At 33.1% G+C, this 15,809-nt stretch overlaps 1 protein-coding gene across 1 annotated transcript; it reads left to right on the forward strand.

Annotated features, from left to right (window-relative positions):
- Nucleotides 1-209: 209 nt before the first annotated feature.
- On the forward strand, nt 210-13,823 carry LOC109006138 (beta-glucosidase 17-like). Its single transcript, XM_035690397.1, has 13 exons — nt 210-484; nt 602-671; nt 3,999-4,057; nt 4,171-4,246; nt 4,465-4,542; nt 4,643-4,730; nt 6,030-6,282; nt 6,555-6,670; nt 6,932-7,149; nt 7,238-7,269; nt 7,372-7,474; nt 7,565-7,673; nt 13,422-13,823. The coding sequence occupies exons 1-13, from the start codon at nt 338-340 to the stop codon at nt 13,627-13,629; spliced, it is 1,557 nt and encodes a 518-aa protein (XP_035546290.1). The 5' UTR covers nt 210-337; the 3' UTR covers nt 13,630-13,823.
- The last annotated feature ends 1,986 nt before the right edge of the window (nt 13,824-15,809 follow it).

The raw sequence follows: 15,809 nt of genomic DNA on the forward strand, positions 1-15,809 counted from the left end.
GCAGCAACCCAAGAAATGCCATAGTATAAATATTAGCTTTCCAACAAACAGTCCACGTAAATAAAGGGCATGCATATTAATGGCGCCCTAGCTTTTCAGGGCATGCGATGGGTCCCGATGAGCAAAGAATAATACATAAAGTATAAATATAAATAGTAGATAGATTAAAAATATATAGAAAAAGCTCACGTGGGTAAAGTGGTCCCTTTAGAACTTGATCCAATGGTTAAATTGATGCATCTCCTAATTAGTAAGTTTGAATTATTAATGCCCAAAAAGGCCAGGAGAAGGGGATTGGAGAGGGCAAGAGGCCGGACGAACAAGATATGATCAAGAAATGGAATTAATACTTCATAAGAACGGCCTCACGTTCTTCTTCTACCTTCTGGTCCTGCTGCTCTATTGTTTTGCTTGCACAGAGGGTCTCGACCGGAGAGATTTTCCGGCCGGTTTTGTATTTGGAGCAGGCTCAAGTGCTTACCAGGTAATTATTAATGCTCATGTGTTAGTAATTCCCTAGCTAGCTAACAACATTTATATATATATATATATATATATGTATTTGTTCATTACAGTGTTTTGATCTTTTCCTGATCTTAAGTATGAAGGGGCAGCATATCAGGATGGCAAAGGGCCAAGCATTTGGGATACTTTCACTTGGATGCATCCAGGTCTCTCTCTCTCTCCCTCTCTCTCTCTCTGCATCTTTATTTTCTTTCTGATACAATATTCTTAATTTCCAGACGTACGTTATATAGTTTTTACCATATTGGTCTGATGGTGCGAATTAAGTACAAGTTACCATTGATTTTTTTGTTTTTGTAAGAGGGAAGGAAGGGGCGAGGGAGGCAGAGGGTGGGAGGGGACTTCAAAAACGAAACAATAAAAGGAAGGTTTACATCTCGTTGAAATGGGAAGATTAGAAAATGAAAGAGAAAATTGGTACTAGATTTATAAAAAAAATCTAATAAAATTATACTACATTTACAAAAAATCTAATAAAAATAAATTCAGAAATAATTAGCATAACTCGATGTAATACATTAAATATACTTTACATTAAAAATAAATTATAAAATTTAACATAAGACATCAAATCACGTTAGTTTATAGATTTATTTTTAAAAATACTTATTTGTAGACCAAAAAATTTTTATTCTCTATACCACTGTAGGATTAAGATATATGATCTCCTCGTATGAAGTAATTCACTTTTTAGTTACATTATTATACCATCACATATTAAACATATTGATGTACTAGTTTGTGAATGACAGTAAGTATAGCATGAACCATATGAGTCAAATGAGATGTGTATCATTAACTTATAGGATGGTTTCGTTTATTTTTACAGATGAGATGAAATGAGATGAATTGAGTTGAGATTAAAGTTAAAATTTGAATAAAATATTATTAAAATTTTTTTTTTTAATATTATTTTTATTTTAAAATTTCAAAAAATTAAATTATTTATTTTATTTTATATAAAAATTTGATAAAGTTGTAATATTAAAATGAGTCCTTAAGAATTACTACCGTTCATCCCGATTGAATCCAAATTGTATATTTGGGAAAATCTTTATTCGGAAATATCAGATCCGGATGTGGATATTCAAATTCGGATATTTGGAAAAATCTTCATCTTTATCTAAGTATGTTGGTATTTGCGTCTAGATGTAGGACTTGTTTGGGTTATGGTAGGAATCTTAAAAAATATTTAAATAATCTTATAAACTTTTTAATAAAAAAATTAAATTGTTTGAGTATTATCTATTAAAGTACTTTTAATCACAAATAAGCTAAAATCTACGTTTGAGTAAAAGTCTCAAACGTGCTTTTTCGAATAATGCAAATCTTAATTCGAATTTTAAAAAGATTGTCAATGAACGAAAATACACATACAATTTTTAGATAATTACAACTTTCAATTTTTAAAAATATGATCATAATTTTTAAAAATTCAAATAATCGTAATTTATATTTCAAAAATATTTTTTTAATTTTTTTTTCAAATAAACGTAAAATTTTTAAAAGTGTTTTAAATATATAGTTATCAAACAGTAAATAATTTTTTAATAATAAACTTTATTACTTAAATTATAAGTTTTAAACCCTAAAATTATAAACTATAATTCCTACCACAATTCTAAATATGCACGTTGACTCAAATGCTGGTACGTGGATCTGGATATCTAGAACGAATCAACATTATAGATCCGGATATCTAGAACAAATATATATTTACATCTTGATGGATAACGCAGATTTATAGAATTTTGAAATTTGAAAAATTAAAATAGAAATTAAATTTAAAACTGATACAACAAAAAAAAAAAAAAAAACAAGATAATTGAACCGCGAGGGCCACACTGTGGAGGAGTACCCTTGGTGACCACGTGTGAGAGCCACTCTCGTGGGTGGTTTGTTTTTTAGTTTTTTATATATCTATTTGTTAAAAGTCGGGCTATTCTGGAGGTAGAGTAATCTGCTCAATCTGATAGTTAAGCTAAATTCAACATTTTATTTTTATTTTTTATTTTTTAATTCAGATTTTTTATCATTTTAAAATATTTTTAAAAAATATAAAAAATAAATAAATATATAAATAATCACTTTTATAATTATTAAATAAAAAAATTAAAATACATAATGTGTCAAAATAAATAGATAAAATAAGTGAACAAAATAGCATTTTTCATTTGTTAATACAGATTTAATTTAGTACTTTATTTTAATTTTTAAAACATTTAACAAAAACAAGATGGTAGATATTATTACAAACTCTGTTATCCGGATACCTTACCGGTGACTGTGGGACAGATACTTGATCCGATTATCCGCCTTGTACAAATGGGCCGATTGGACCTGCATCCGAATCTCCCAATAAATCTAAGGAAAATGCTGGAGCACCCGCTGGGGGCTCCCGCTGGGAGCTCCCGCCGGAGCTCTAGTGTATTTTATTATGTGTATTTTTTAATTTTTTTTTATATAGATATTTTTAATAATTTTAAATATTTTTAAAAAATAAAAAAATTTATAATATTATTAAATAATACTTGCTTAATCACGAAGTAAAATATAAAATATTTTTTTATGATTTTTTATTTTACTTCATGATTAAGGAAGTATTTTTTAATAACTTTTTTTTTTACTTCTTAATTAAGAAAGTATTTTTAATAATGTTCTAAATTTATTTTATTTTTTAAAAAATATTAAAAAAAATTATATAAAAAACAACTTAAAAAAAATCACATACAATATATGCTACAGCCCCCAGCGGGAGCCCCCAGCGGGGGCTGTAGCACGATCCTAAATCTAATCATGCATGCTGTATTATATATTCTTTTAAGTAATCGTGCGGTTTAATGTTAGGACTGCTGCTGGTGTGCAAGCTAGCAGTGGCAGTTGGGTGTGTCCTAGGTAAACTTTTTTTTTTTAATTTTTTTTAATTTATTTTTGAATATTTTTAAAAGAATATAAAAATAAATATTAACATACTAATAGTTACTTTTTTAATAAATAAATAAAAATAAAAAAAGTTAAATATATGAGCGATTAAAATGATAAGACAAAATGGATAGATATTATTCTAATGTTAAAATAACGTCATAGCTTGTTTTTCCAAAATTCATCCAATCAGTGCTTTCACTATTTTCTTTTTTTATTGTAAAATGCTTTAAATACAAAGAAATATTTTTAAAAAAGTAAGTTAATAAATTAACATATCTTGACGCGATGCTTTACAATCTAAAGTAGATTTAAAATATCATTTGAAACTCTATCAATTTATAAGTTTATTTTTATGTGAATTTTTGTGACTGTATCACTTCTTTTTTTTAATCCATGAAAAGATAGGTTCAAAGTCAACACCTTTCATATGACCCATTTAAAAAATAAAAAACAAAATGTATTTTTTTTTTCATGAATTAATTACTAAGATATTACGCCATAAAATTCAATTCTAGCAAATAAACTCTTTTGTAATGGTTTTTCTACAGATAAGATTATTGACCATAGTACAGGGGATGTAGCTGAAGATTTTTATTATCGTTTCAAGGTATGATTTAATTGACCATATGTCGATGGGCCTCTTAGACAAAGTCATCTCATCACTATTATTTTGATAAGAAAAAGTAGCAATGTACGTATAATGCTATGTTTGTGTCTCAGGAGGATGTAGCTCTGATGAAAGAAGTCGGTTTAGATTCCTTTAGATTCTCCATCTCGTGGTCCCGAGTACTACCTAGTAAGATCATTCTCGACCCTTCCTTTCCTTTTTAACGTAAAACTAAAAAAATTGCATTTTAAGAATAAACCAAATTAATTTTTGCAAGTGATATTTAATTACTATATGAATGAAATGAAATGAAGTCACAGCTGTCATTTCGGTTTTATTGAATGAAATGAAGTCTATTTTCAATCAAAAAATTCTTATATAAATGGGAGTTTATTTTATTTGCTTAGAGGGAAAACTTAGCGGAGGAATAAACCCGGAAGGTGTGAGATATTACAATGAACTCATCGATGAGCTCCTATGTAATGGTAAAGTTCATTCTCCCTCGATCTCCACCTACACATGATGATTTGCTTTGGCACATTCACTTGAATTCTGCCTAATTTTAACATGAATGACGATGAGCAGATATAAAACCATTTGTAACTTTATTCCATTGGGACCTTCCACAAGCACTTGAAGATGAGTATGGTGGATTCCTGAGCACGAAGATTGTGTAAGTTTGAAATACCATATATCGACATCTCAACATATAAGAAACACACAATGTCAATGAGTGGGAAAAAGTATGTGCAATCTAGGGAGTTTATCACATCCTCAGTTATGCATTAAAGTCAAACAATATCACTAGTCACTCGGTAGTTGTATTACTTCTTCTTGGATCAAGGTTGTCTCGAATTGTTGTTCGAATTTAACGGTTTTAAGGAATAATACTAGTATGTCCTCTCATTTTGTCTATTCATTTTGACAATTCATGCATTTAATTTTTTTTTAATTTTATTTTGCTTACTAATTAAAGAAGTGATTATTAGTATATTAATATTTTTTTAAAAAAAATATTTTAAAGATGTTAAAAAAATATAAAAAATAAAAAGAATAGATTTTGTCTAGAGGGCACGCTCAGGAATTACTGCTGGACAACACCCTTTAAGTAAGAGAGATAGACATATAGTGTAGACTCCATAATATTTATTGTTTTTCATGTATTTATCTCTTTCACTTATTTTTTCACGTTTGGATAGTGAAAGAGAGTGTTTGAAAATATTTGTGAATAGTTGTGAAAAAGTAATGAAAAATAATAATAGAATATTAAATAATAGTGATAAGTAATAAATAGTAATAAAAAGTAGATAAAAAATAATAATAAAATATTTTGAGAGTACGTGATTATCCAAACCTCCAATAATCTTCTTACTCGTACGGATAAAGTCCCCTCAAGTTCTCACCCGAACTTAAAGATATCAAGTGGAAGGAAAAAAGGCACATCAAGCAAACTCTAGTTACTCAATAAGAGTTTCATGTTGTCCTACATTTATACACACAATAAGGTAGGTTTGGAATTTGAATTGAATTGAGATGAATTTAATTCAGTCTAATTTTAAGTTGAGTCTAACATTTAAATACTTAACTTTTAAATTATTAAACTCATCTCAACTCAAAATTTCTTTATACGTGAGATCTATAATTTTTTTCAACTCAACACTTATTTACATACGAAACTCATAATTTTTTTAACTTCTCAAAAATATATCTAAATTCATCTTAACATTTAAATACATCTAAACTTATTTTAAGTAAATTTTATAAAATTTATTTTTTCATTTCAATTTACTATTATTTATAAGGAATTTAATTTATTTTAATTTAAATATTATATCACTCAAATAACGTGTATTTTTGTCTTTCACCTGATGCGCTGGAGTTTTTATCGAGGTATTTGGTATTTTCTCTTTTCCCAATCATACCGGCCACTAACTTAAATATTGGTGATTGTTTATTCTCTTCCAATCATTAGGAATGAATATCACGACTATGCGGACTTCTGCTTCAAACAATTTGGGGATAGAGTCAAGTATTGGGCCACTTTCAATGAGCCAAATACTTTTAGCAGCGAAGGATATGCAACTGGAAACACAGCACCGGGTCGATGTTCAACCTATGAAGGAAATTGCGCGGCTGGGAACTCTGCGACGGAACCCTATGTTGTAGCGCATAACATCCTTCTTTCTCATGCAACCGCTGTAAAATTGTACAGAGAAAAGTACCAGGTTTATGTTTATACCAAACATTTTATCAATTATGTTAGGAAGGCGTCGTCATCTATTTTCGGAATATTTGTTTAGCAATTGATACTTTTTGGCAACTTGATAATTAATATCCTAATTAAAATAGTTATACGCGTATGTGCGCAGCATATACATGTGTGAATCTGCTCATATATTTTTTTGTTTTTTTCCTAGTATGGAATTCTTATGAGATGATAATCTTGTGAGATTTACAGCCATCATGTCAGGATGCATATGAAATTTAATTATTGCAGGCTTCTCAAATGGGAGACATTGGGATTACTGTATCAACTTTTTGGATGGTGCCCAAATGCCAAACAGATGCTAGCACCAAAGCTGCTGCTAGAGCTCTTGATTTTGCTTTTGGATGGTGAGTACTATGATAAGATTGTGGAGAAAAACTATATAGCTCATATAAGAACCGAGGATGAAGTTTGTAGCATTGAATTCATTTTGAAATAGGAATAAATGAGGAATTCTATGCATCAGCTACTATTCACTTTCACACCCCAATCCTATAATTTTTTTTTTTCATAGGGGTAGTGAATAATGACTGATGAGAAGAATTTTTCGGAATAAATAACTGAATTATGACGATTTCAATATCTAACTCATAATATCATCTGTATAGGTTTGTTAATCCAGTTACATATGGTGACTATCCAGAGTCCATGCGAGCTTTGGTGGGAAATCGACTGCCCAAATTTACTGAAGCAGAATCCAATATGCTAAAGGGGTCTTTTAATTTTCTTGGGGTAAATTACTACACTGCAAGATATGCAGATGACTCTACATCCTCTAGTAGCGTCAATCTAAGTTACACAACGGATAGCCATGTAAATCTAACCAGTAAGTTCAAAAGCCCCATTTTTTATGAGAGCATCAGTTTAAATATTTATCACTTGTTCTCACATGGACACACCATACATTGGCGCAGCGGAGAAAGATGGCATTCCTATTGGTGAACCGGTAAATCTCTCGCAGTTTCGTACTCTCATGTACATACTTACTTGCATTCCCATGTTCCATATAAAGATTACTAAGTGAAGTTTGTCGTAAATGGTTTTGTAGACCTCTACTTCTTGGCTTTACATTTATCCAAGGGGAATCCAAGAACTTACGCTATATGTAAAGAGGAATTTCTGTAATCCACCTATTTTCATCACAGAAAACGGTAAAACGTTGTTTTACTCCTATATCTGTTGTGTATTTAAACTTTTGCCATGTATGTCAAAAGCAATTCATTTGCTTTTTTTCTTTTTAGGATTTATTGATGTAAATAATAGCTCGTTGCCGATTGAAGATTTTCTCAGTGATAGCTCAAGGTTAAGATACATTCGCCTCCATCTATCAAGTCTGTTAAACGCTATCAAGTGAGTATCAATGCATGCATATACTTGTATAAATATGGCAATAATTTTTTTCCATCGTGCTTCTTGTATTTTGATTCAAATCTATGCAATGACATATATATATATATATATATATATATATATAAAGTATTTCATCAAAATCTCCATGTTAAAATGCATTAGTAACGTATAAATGAACCAAATATCAATCAAACACAATAGCAAGAACAAGAATGCACATAACAGTCACCATTTTTGCCACACGTGAAAGGGTTTTAAAATAATCCATCCATTCTGCTGAGTATAGTCCTTAAATACCAATAGTTCCCTATATCTCTGAATTGTCCCACCAACTTTCTATTTAATTATATGAACCCATTTATAGCCAATGGGAATTTTACAAACTGAGTACAAGTCCACTTCTTTTTTTCTTCTAAAGCTGCTATTTCAGCAGCCATAGCATCTCTTTAAAGAGAATGCTGGACTGATTGGTGATAAAATCCAGACTCCAAATGCGAAGAAAGTGCTAACTGAAAAGCTGTAGGATTAGAACAAAACTTTGAATAAAAGAGAATGGCAGAAATACCATATGATATTGAAGCAGAACTTGCAGAAGATGCAGAATCAATAAAAGAAAAGCAAGATCACAGAGATAATCCAGCAAATAGCCTGGGATTTTGTGTACTCGAGGGGATTTTTGAAGGGTGGAAAATAAGAAGGATCACTAAGAGAAGGAAGTCAAGGGTTCGAACTTTTTAGTTTTATTTAGAATAACAATGGCAGGATCAATAATTGAAGAATTTGAAACTGGATGAGCAAAAATAGATGATGATGGAAAAGGTGAAGAACTAACTATAGGGATCTCAAGAATGGGGTTTAGGTAGGATTGCGACGGTAGAAGTTGAAGAATGGAGAAAGGGAATTGAAGACTTCTTGTGTTATGAGTAATAGAATGTCATGAAAAATAGACTTACAATATGTTCAATCTCGAGATATAAAAGAAGAATGTGATTCTAAATCATAAACTTTGTTCCTTTGATACCAAAAATGTATCCAAGATACACACTCCTACCTACAGGTCCAAACTTAGATCTCTTGTGACTTAAGGTTGAGGTATAGTTAGGTGATGTTTTATATAGAAGTTCAAAAGGCAAATGGGTAAACAGTACAATGGGGAACTTGATTGTTTTGAAAAGAAATCCTTGGAACAATATTAGACACAAGTTGTAATCTGGATGAAGAAGGACATCCTAATTGACAATGTTAAAGATCAAATTTGGAGTTTATTACAGAATTAACATAGGTTGAGTCAACATGTTTACAATAAGGTTTTTGCAGCGCACTTGGAACTGATTGTCATAGAACATAAAGACCCTCTATCCAAATCATATTACACTAAGCTAGGTTTTGAATAAAGCAAAAATAAAGTATAAATATATAAAAAAAATCTGTGAAGTAATTTTTTTTTTATAAGTAATCAAAGATATATTAATAGAGATAGGCAAAGTCCAAATACACAAGATGGTATACAAGAGATAAGACCTATCTAGGTCGAAGTAAGGGAAACTAGAAAGTCATGAAAATTCAGGCCATTAAAATCTAAAGCAATGGCCCATAGAAATAAAATACGGAAAAATAACGTTCTAAGTTCCTCCAGAGACCGCTCTTTGTTTTTGAAAGTCCGACCGTTGCGCTCTTGCCATATACATCACATAATACAGATCGGGTTCATATTCCACACTGCCTTGATTTGTTGAACTCCTCTCGGAAGTGTCCAGCTGGCCAATTGATCTACCACCGTTGCAGGCATAACAAAGGCTAACTCTATCTGGCTAAAGACTTCAACCCACAAGGCTCTAATAGTCTCGCAATGTGGTAAGAGGTGTTCCACTGTCTTGCCAGATCTCTCGCACATGCAACACTAGTCTAGTATAACTAATCAGCACTTTCTCAGATTGTCGGTAGTCAGAATCTTCCCCAATGCTGCTGTCCAAGTAAAGAAGATCACTTTCAGAAGCGTCTTATTTCTTCAGATTCTCCTCCATGGGAACGGGATGTTTGCAACTTGGGAAAGAGACTTATAAAAGGATCGAACTGAGAAAATGCCTTTACTCGCGGGAGTCCACCACATCCTATCGACTTGTTGTCTACTCGGCTTCACAGAATAAAGAATGCTGAAAAAAGCCTATAAGATGTCCACTTCCCAGTTTTGCGCCGCTCTACTAAATGTGACGTTCCACTACACTTGGTCCCCTGTTAGAAGCATAAGGTCCTCTATTGAAGCTTTCTGGTTGCATGCCAATTGAAAAATAGCTGGAAATGTATCTTTTCTGTCTCTCACACCATATGTTCCTTCTAAAACTTAATGCAAGAACTCCCCCCCCCCCCCCCCCAGCCTCTTTCACTTAGAATGGCTACTAAAATCCCCCCACCCCTTTCTAATGTGTTTCCAAACTCTCACCCCTCTAGCCCCGTACACCTCTTCAGTACACCAGCCTCCCCACATGCTTTCATATTTACAATCAATCACCAGCTTCCATAGGGCTTCTATCTCCTTATTGTACCTCCATAACTACTTCCCAAGCAGGGCCCGATTGAAAGTTCTCAGATTTTTTATATCCAAACCACCGGACGAGAGTGGTGTACACACCTTATCCCAGCTGACCAGGTAAAATTTGAATTCATCCCCTATCCCATCCCATAGAAAATCATGGTACAATTTATCAATCCGAGCCACTACCCTGGCAGGCAACTGAAACAAAGATAAAAAGTATGTAGGTAAGTTAGAAAGGGTACTCTTGATAAGAGTCAAACAGTCATCTTTTCCATCTTGCCAATTTCCTTCCTATCTTCTCTATGACTGAATCTCATATGGATGAGGCCCTTGCTGCAACCCCCAATGGCAATCCCAAGTAGGTAATAGGAAGAGAGGCTACCTTGCACCCAAGAATACTAGCGAGATGCCTAGTATTGCTCACGTTCCCCACTAGCACTAACTCTGACTTGTCAAAATTCACTTTCAAGTCTGACGCCGCTTTGAAGCATAGTAACAAAGCCTTCAATGCCCTCAACCGGTTTCGATCTGCCTCATAGAATATGAGCGTATCATCTACAAAAAGTAAATGAAACAGTAATAATGCCCCTATTGGGATCACCAATCAGAAATCCAGTCACAAACCCATGCGTAACTGCCGCCGATGTCATCCTACTCAAAGCCTCCATAATGATAATAAAGAGAAGTGGAGACAAAGGATCTCCTTGCCTTAGACCTCGAGAGCTGTTGAAGAAGCCGGTAGGACATCCATTAATCAATACTAAGAATCTGGCTGTAGAAATGCACCAACTAATCCAAGTACGCCACCTAGGCCCAAAGCCGCATCTCCCCAACAAATACAAGAGGAAATCCCAATTTACATGGTCATATGCCTTATTCATATCTAACTTACAAATAATACCTGTGGAGCCAGCCTTTAATCTGCTATCCAGGCCCTCATTCGCTACAAGGACTTAATCCAAAATTTGTCTCCCCCTAACAAATGCATTTTGTGGTTTCGAAATGATCTTGCCCAAAACCGCCCCCAATCTGTTAGCAAGAACCATGGATATAATTTTATACACTTCATTCACAAGGCTAATGGGTCGAAAATCCTTAACCTCCACCGCACCAGTCTTTTTTGGAATCAACGCAATAAAAGTAGCATTTAGGCTTTTCTCAAACTCTCCAACCAATGATACTTCTTAAAACACATTCATAATGTCCACTTTCACCACCTCCCAACAAGATTGGAAGAAACTCATCAAGAAACCATCTGGGCCTGGAGCTTTATCTTTACTCATACGTTTGACTACATCATACACTTCCTTCTCCTCAAAATGCCTCTCCAACCAAGAGGCTTCCTGAGGCTCAATAGTGTCAAAGACAAGACCATCCAGCTTTGACCTCCATCCCTCACGTTTTGTTAGCAGTTGTTCATAGAAATCCACCACATGGTCACGAATCAAAAGGGCCTCCTTACATTCCATATCATTAATGTTCAACATTTCGATGGTATTAGTTCTTCTATGAGAGTTAGCAACTTTATGGAAGAACTTAGTACTCCGGTCCCCGGCCACAAAGCTCTCGACTTCTGGTGCCAAGAAATCTCCTCCAAGGATAGTATTCTTTATAATTATGCAACCAACTCTGACTTGCGCAATAGCTTTTCCGGTAAAACGGCTCTAGCCTCCAGTAACTGTTCAAACTGTTGTAACTCCTCCACCATGAATTTTTTTCGCTCCCCTATATCTCCAAAGAATTGTGAATTCCAAAGTTTAAGGTCATTTTTCAAAACTTTTAACTTACAAGCTAAGATGTATGAGGGGTTACCATGGAACTGATAAGAAGACCACCATTGCCTAACCTTATCCACAAAGCCTTCACTTTTCAACCACATGTTTTCAAACTTGAAGTATCGACGCTCGCTTCGAATGCTGCCACAGTCCAACAATATAGGAAAATGGTCCTAGCAAAGACGTGGCAGCCTCTTTTGGCACACTTCAAGATAGTGCACCTCCCACTCCGGTGAAATTAGGAATCTGTATAGTCAGGACCATGCTGATTATTCGACCAAGTGAAGGAACCCCCTAGTAGAGAAATATCCAGCAGATTTAAGTCAAAGATACAATCTGAGAACTCTGTCATTGCTGGGCTACTCTCATCCGATTATTCACTAGGAAATCTGATTACATATAAAATCCCCTTCTATACACCAAGGAAGCTCCCATCCCACCAGCTATGTAACCCAGCAAGTTCCTCCGGTCTATCGTTGTCTACATTTGAACCATATAAACCTGCAAAAGCCCACACAAACTTCCACCCCTCTCTGTGATAGCCACCCATCGCCCATCTTTAACTACCTCAAAAAGCTTACGATCGATAACAACAGCATTCGGCACGTATGCCTACTCAGACTTGCAGTAAATCACTCACTCAACCTCCCACAAACAGCATCACCAACCAGAAACGAAAAAAAACAGAAAGTTCGTAATCTTTTACAATCATAATCCTGTGAAGTAATTAACTTGCAGACTGAGAGTAAATTTGAAAGAAAAATTTAACTGAAGTGTGAAGAGTGGAAGTGATGGATGCAAAACATGCTGTGAACAGTATAATCTGTGGCACCTGTGTATGTAATCGAGGAGTCATGAAAAGTTGTTTTAGGAAAGTTTGTACCTAAAGAAAAACAGAGTGATCATTGGTTTCAAACGAAAGATTGTAGAACAAAAAACAAAATTACCTGGTCAATTTTGCAGTGCAAAGGATTGAGAAAGAACAATTACAACTGCATAAGAGGAAGGAAATGTGTCAGATGAAGACTTCAAATAAGCAAAAGCTAACAACAATTGGCATTGTTCTTGAGAGGTAGTTAACACTCTAGAAATATCCAAGGGTGTAAAGTAAACACTTGATAGGTTGGAAAAAAAAAACTTTCAATTTGAAACATGGTGGTAGCCATGTAACTCATATCACTTACCAACTTACTAATTGAATGAGCTAGCTAAGATGCTGATATGTACAAAGAAACCCAAGGCGAATTAGGCTGCTTGTGGGGTTGAAAAAACATTTTCAAGTTGTAATAGTACATCATGTACTTGTACATTATGTAAAGTGAATGTGTTGCATGGTCAATAAAGATTGTAAAATACTGATGCCCACGGATTCCCTCACATCAAATATAAATATCTTTAAGATTCTAATGTCAAAGATTTTAACCAATATGGTTTTTGCAGGGATGGAGTTGACGTTAAAGGGTATTACATCTGGTCATTTCTCGATGACTTCGAATGGGAATTGGGATATACATTGCGGCTTGGCATCAATTACGTAGATTTCAAAAACGGGTTGAGAAGATATATGAAACACTCTGCTTTATGGTTCAAAGATTTTCTTCAACAGGAAAACATGATCACAAGGCCGAAAATGTTGTCCTTTCAGTAATTAAATCGGAAGAGAATGAGGCATTATGCTAGAATAATGGTTGTAATATGTTATACTTGTAACGCCCCAAATGGATCTTGGTAGGGAGTGTTAACACTCATGTAACTTCTCATCAAAGAATATTAAGGCCCCATTTTGATGTTGAACCGAATTGAGTTTTCTATGAATAATAGTGAATTGAGATGGTAGAGTGAGTTTTGTGGGGCCTACCTAAGATGAGTTTAGATGTATTTAGATGTTAAGATTAATTTAATTGTATTCATGAGAAGTTGAAAAAGGTTATGAGTCCCACATGTAAAGAGGTGTTGAGTTGAAAAAAATTGTAAATTCTACGTGTAAAAAGGTTTTGAGTTGAGATGAGTTTAGTGATTTGATAATTAGGTATTTAGATGTTAGATTTAGTTTAAAATTATATTGATTTCAATTCAATTCAAATTTCAAATGGGGCATAACAATACGAGAAATGTTACTTATCATATCCTACACCAAACACCAACATGTAATTTGTCATTCTATTTAAATGTAAATATTTACACATCAATATATATGTTTAAATAAAAGAATAAAAATGATAAATCACATGTTGGTGTGTGATGTAGGTGATGACGCGTAGAATTTTTCTAATCTCTCTAACTTATTCCATGAAGCCTTTATTTTAACACACTGCATAGTGCGCACACGTTGGCCACGTTAGCACAATGAGAAAAGACCAAACTAGGGCTCAAGAGATAAAAAAAAAATCAAACCTCTCCTGACCTCCTTGCCCCTTCCCCTTTCCCATTCCCGAGAATGAGACTTCCTCTCTTTGCTTTGAAAGATTGGCACCCATGTCTCAATTAGGACTAAGTAAAAATCTGAAAATTCAACTCCAAATCCGGCTTCGCTCCGATTCCGATTTGTCAGAGTCGAAGTTGGATTTTTTTATAATTTTTTAGTCGGAGTCGGAGGTGTCGTTGGACCGACTCCAACTCCAATCCGATTCGACTTTGATTTTATGCTCTGATTCCGACTTTGCCCTCCGACATCGACTCTGATATTATACATATGTTATAAAAATATGTATTCATCTATATATTATCATATATACTAGTATGAGCTAATTATTATAAAATAATATATTTATACTATAATATAAATAGACTAATGATAGTTTAATATATGTAAACATTATAGTATTACTACCATGCATAATCAAGTATAGAAATAAATTAGACACTAGTATTTAAATAAGTCTAATATAATAAATTAATAACACATACTAATTTATTAAAGTATCATAACATGTAATTAGACACTAGAAAGTCTAGCATATAATTAAGATATAAATAAGTTAGACATTAGTATAATAATATGTAATTAGATAATACAAATAATACGTAATACTATAGTATGATAACATGTAATTATACACTATAATATAAGTTGAGTATAAAAATAAGTTAGATATTAGTATAGAAGTAAATTAGCAGTGAATGATTTAGTTTTAGTTTTAAATTGTTTGGAAAATTTGAAATTTGAAAGGCCACAAAAAATTCATTTTTAAAATGGGCTAAATATGAATCTATAAAAAGAAATCCAAACTGAAAGTTCAAATCCTATTCCGACAAGTCAGAGTCGGAGTCAAAGTACAGATTTAAACTCAACCAGAGTTGGAGTCGAAATTGGATTTAGGGGAATGCGACTCCAACTAAATCAGTACTCACCCCTAGTTTCGACGCTTGCCATGAGCTCCTCTTCTCTCTCTCTTTGAATTGTTTATTTTATTTTGTATGAGAATTTAAAAAATTATAATGATTAGATAAAATGAGATGAATTGTGAAAAAAATGAGTCCAGATTCACATACACGGGCTTCAGTCTCCACCAGGAGTAGAAAAAAGATGCTATTCAATTTCTATATTCAATTTTCTAAAAGAAATAAATGGCTTTCGTTTGTTCTTTGTCAAGAGTCAAGACAAAATGAGGCTCTACGGTAGTAAGGTTGTCATTTTTTCATTGATTTAGAAAGTTAAAATGTAATATTTAATTTGTAAGATTAAAATATTAAAATTAATATTTTAAATTAAATTATGTTATAAAAGTATTTTAATCACTCTACCTTCCGGCTTGAAAATAGATTTTTTTTATTTGAATAAAAACATGTCATCTTATAATTTGACCATGTGTTTCACTACGAATCCAT

Source organism: Juglans regia, chromosome 5 (genome assembly GCF_001411555.2).
Source record: "Juglans regia cultivar Chandler chromosome 5, Walnut 2.0, whole genome shotgun sequence".
NCBI classification, from domain to species: Eukaryota; Viridiplantae; Streptophyta; class Magnoliopsida; order Fagales; family Juglandaceae; genus Juglans; species Juglans regia.

What these genes read in the sequence shown, in the direction of transcription:
- LOC109006138 (XM_035690397.1), top strand. Translation starts at nt 338, where the DNA reads ATGGAATTAATACTTCATAAGAACGGCCTCACGTTCTTCTTCTACCTT. An exon ending in CAGGCTCAAGTGCTTACCAG is followed by an intron (nt 485 to 601) that starts GTAATTATTAAT and finishes CCTGATCTTAAG; the next exon opens with TATGAAGGGGCAGCATATCA. An exon ending in TTCCTGAGCACGAAGATTGT is followed by an intron (nt 4,731 to 6,029) that starts GTAAGTTTGAAA and finishes TCCAATCATTAG; the next exon opens with GAATGAATATCACGACTATG.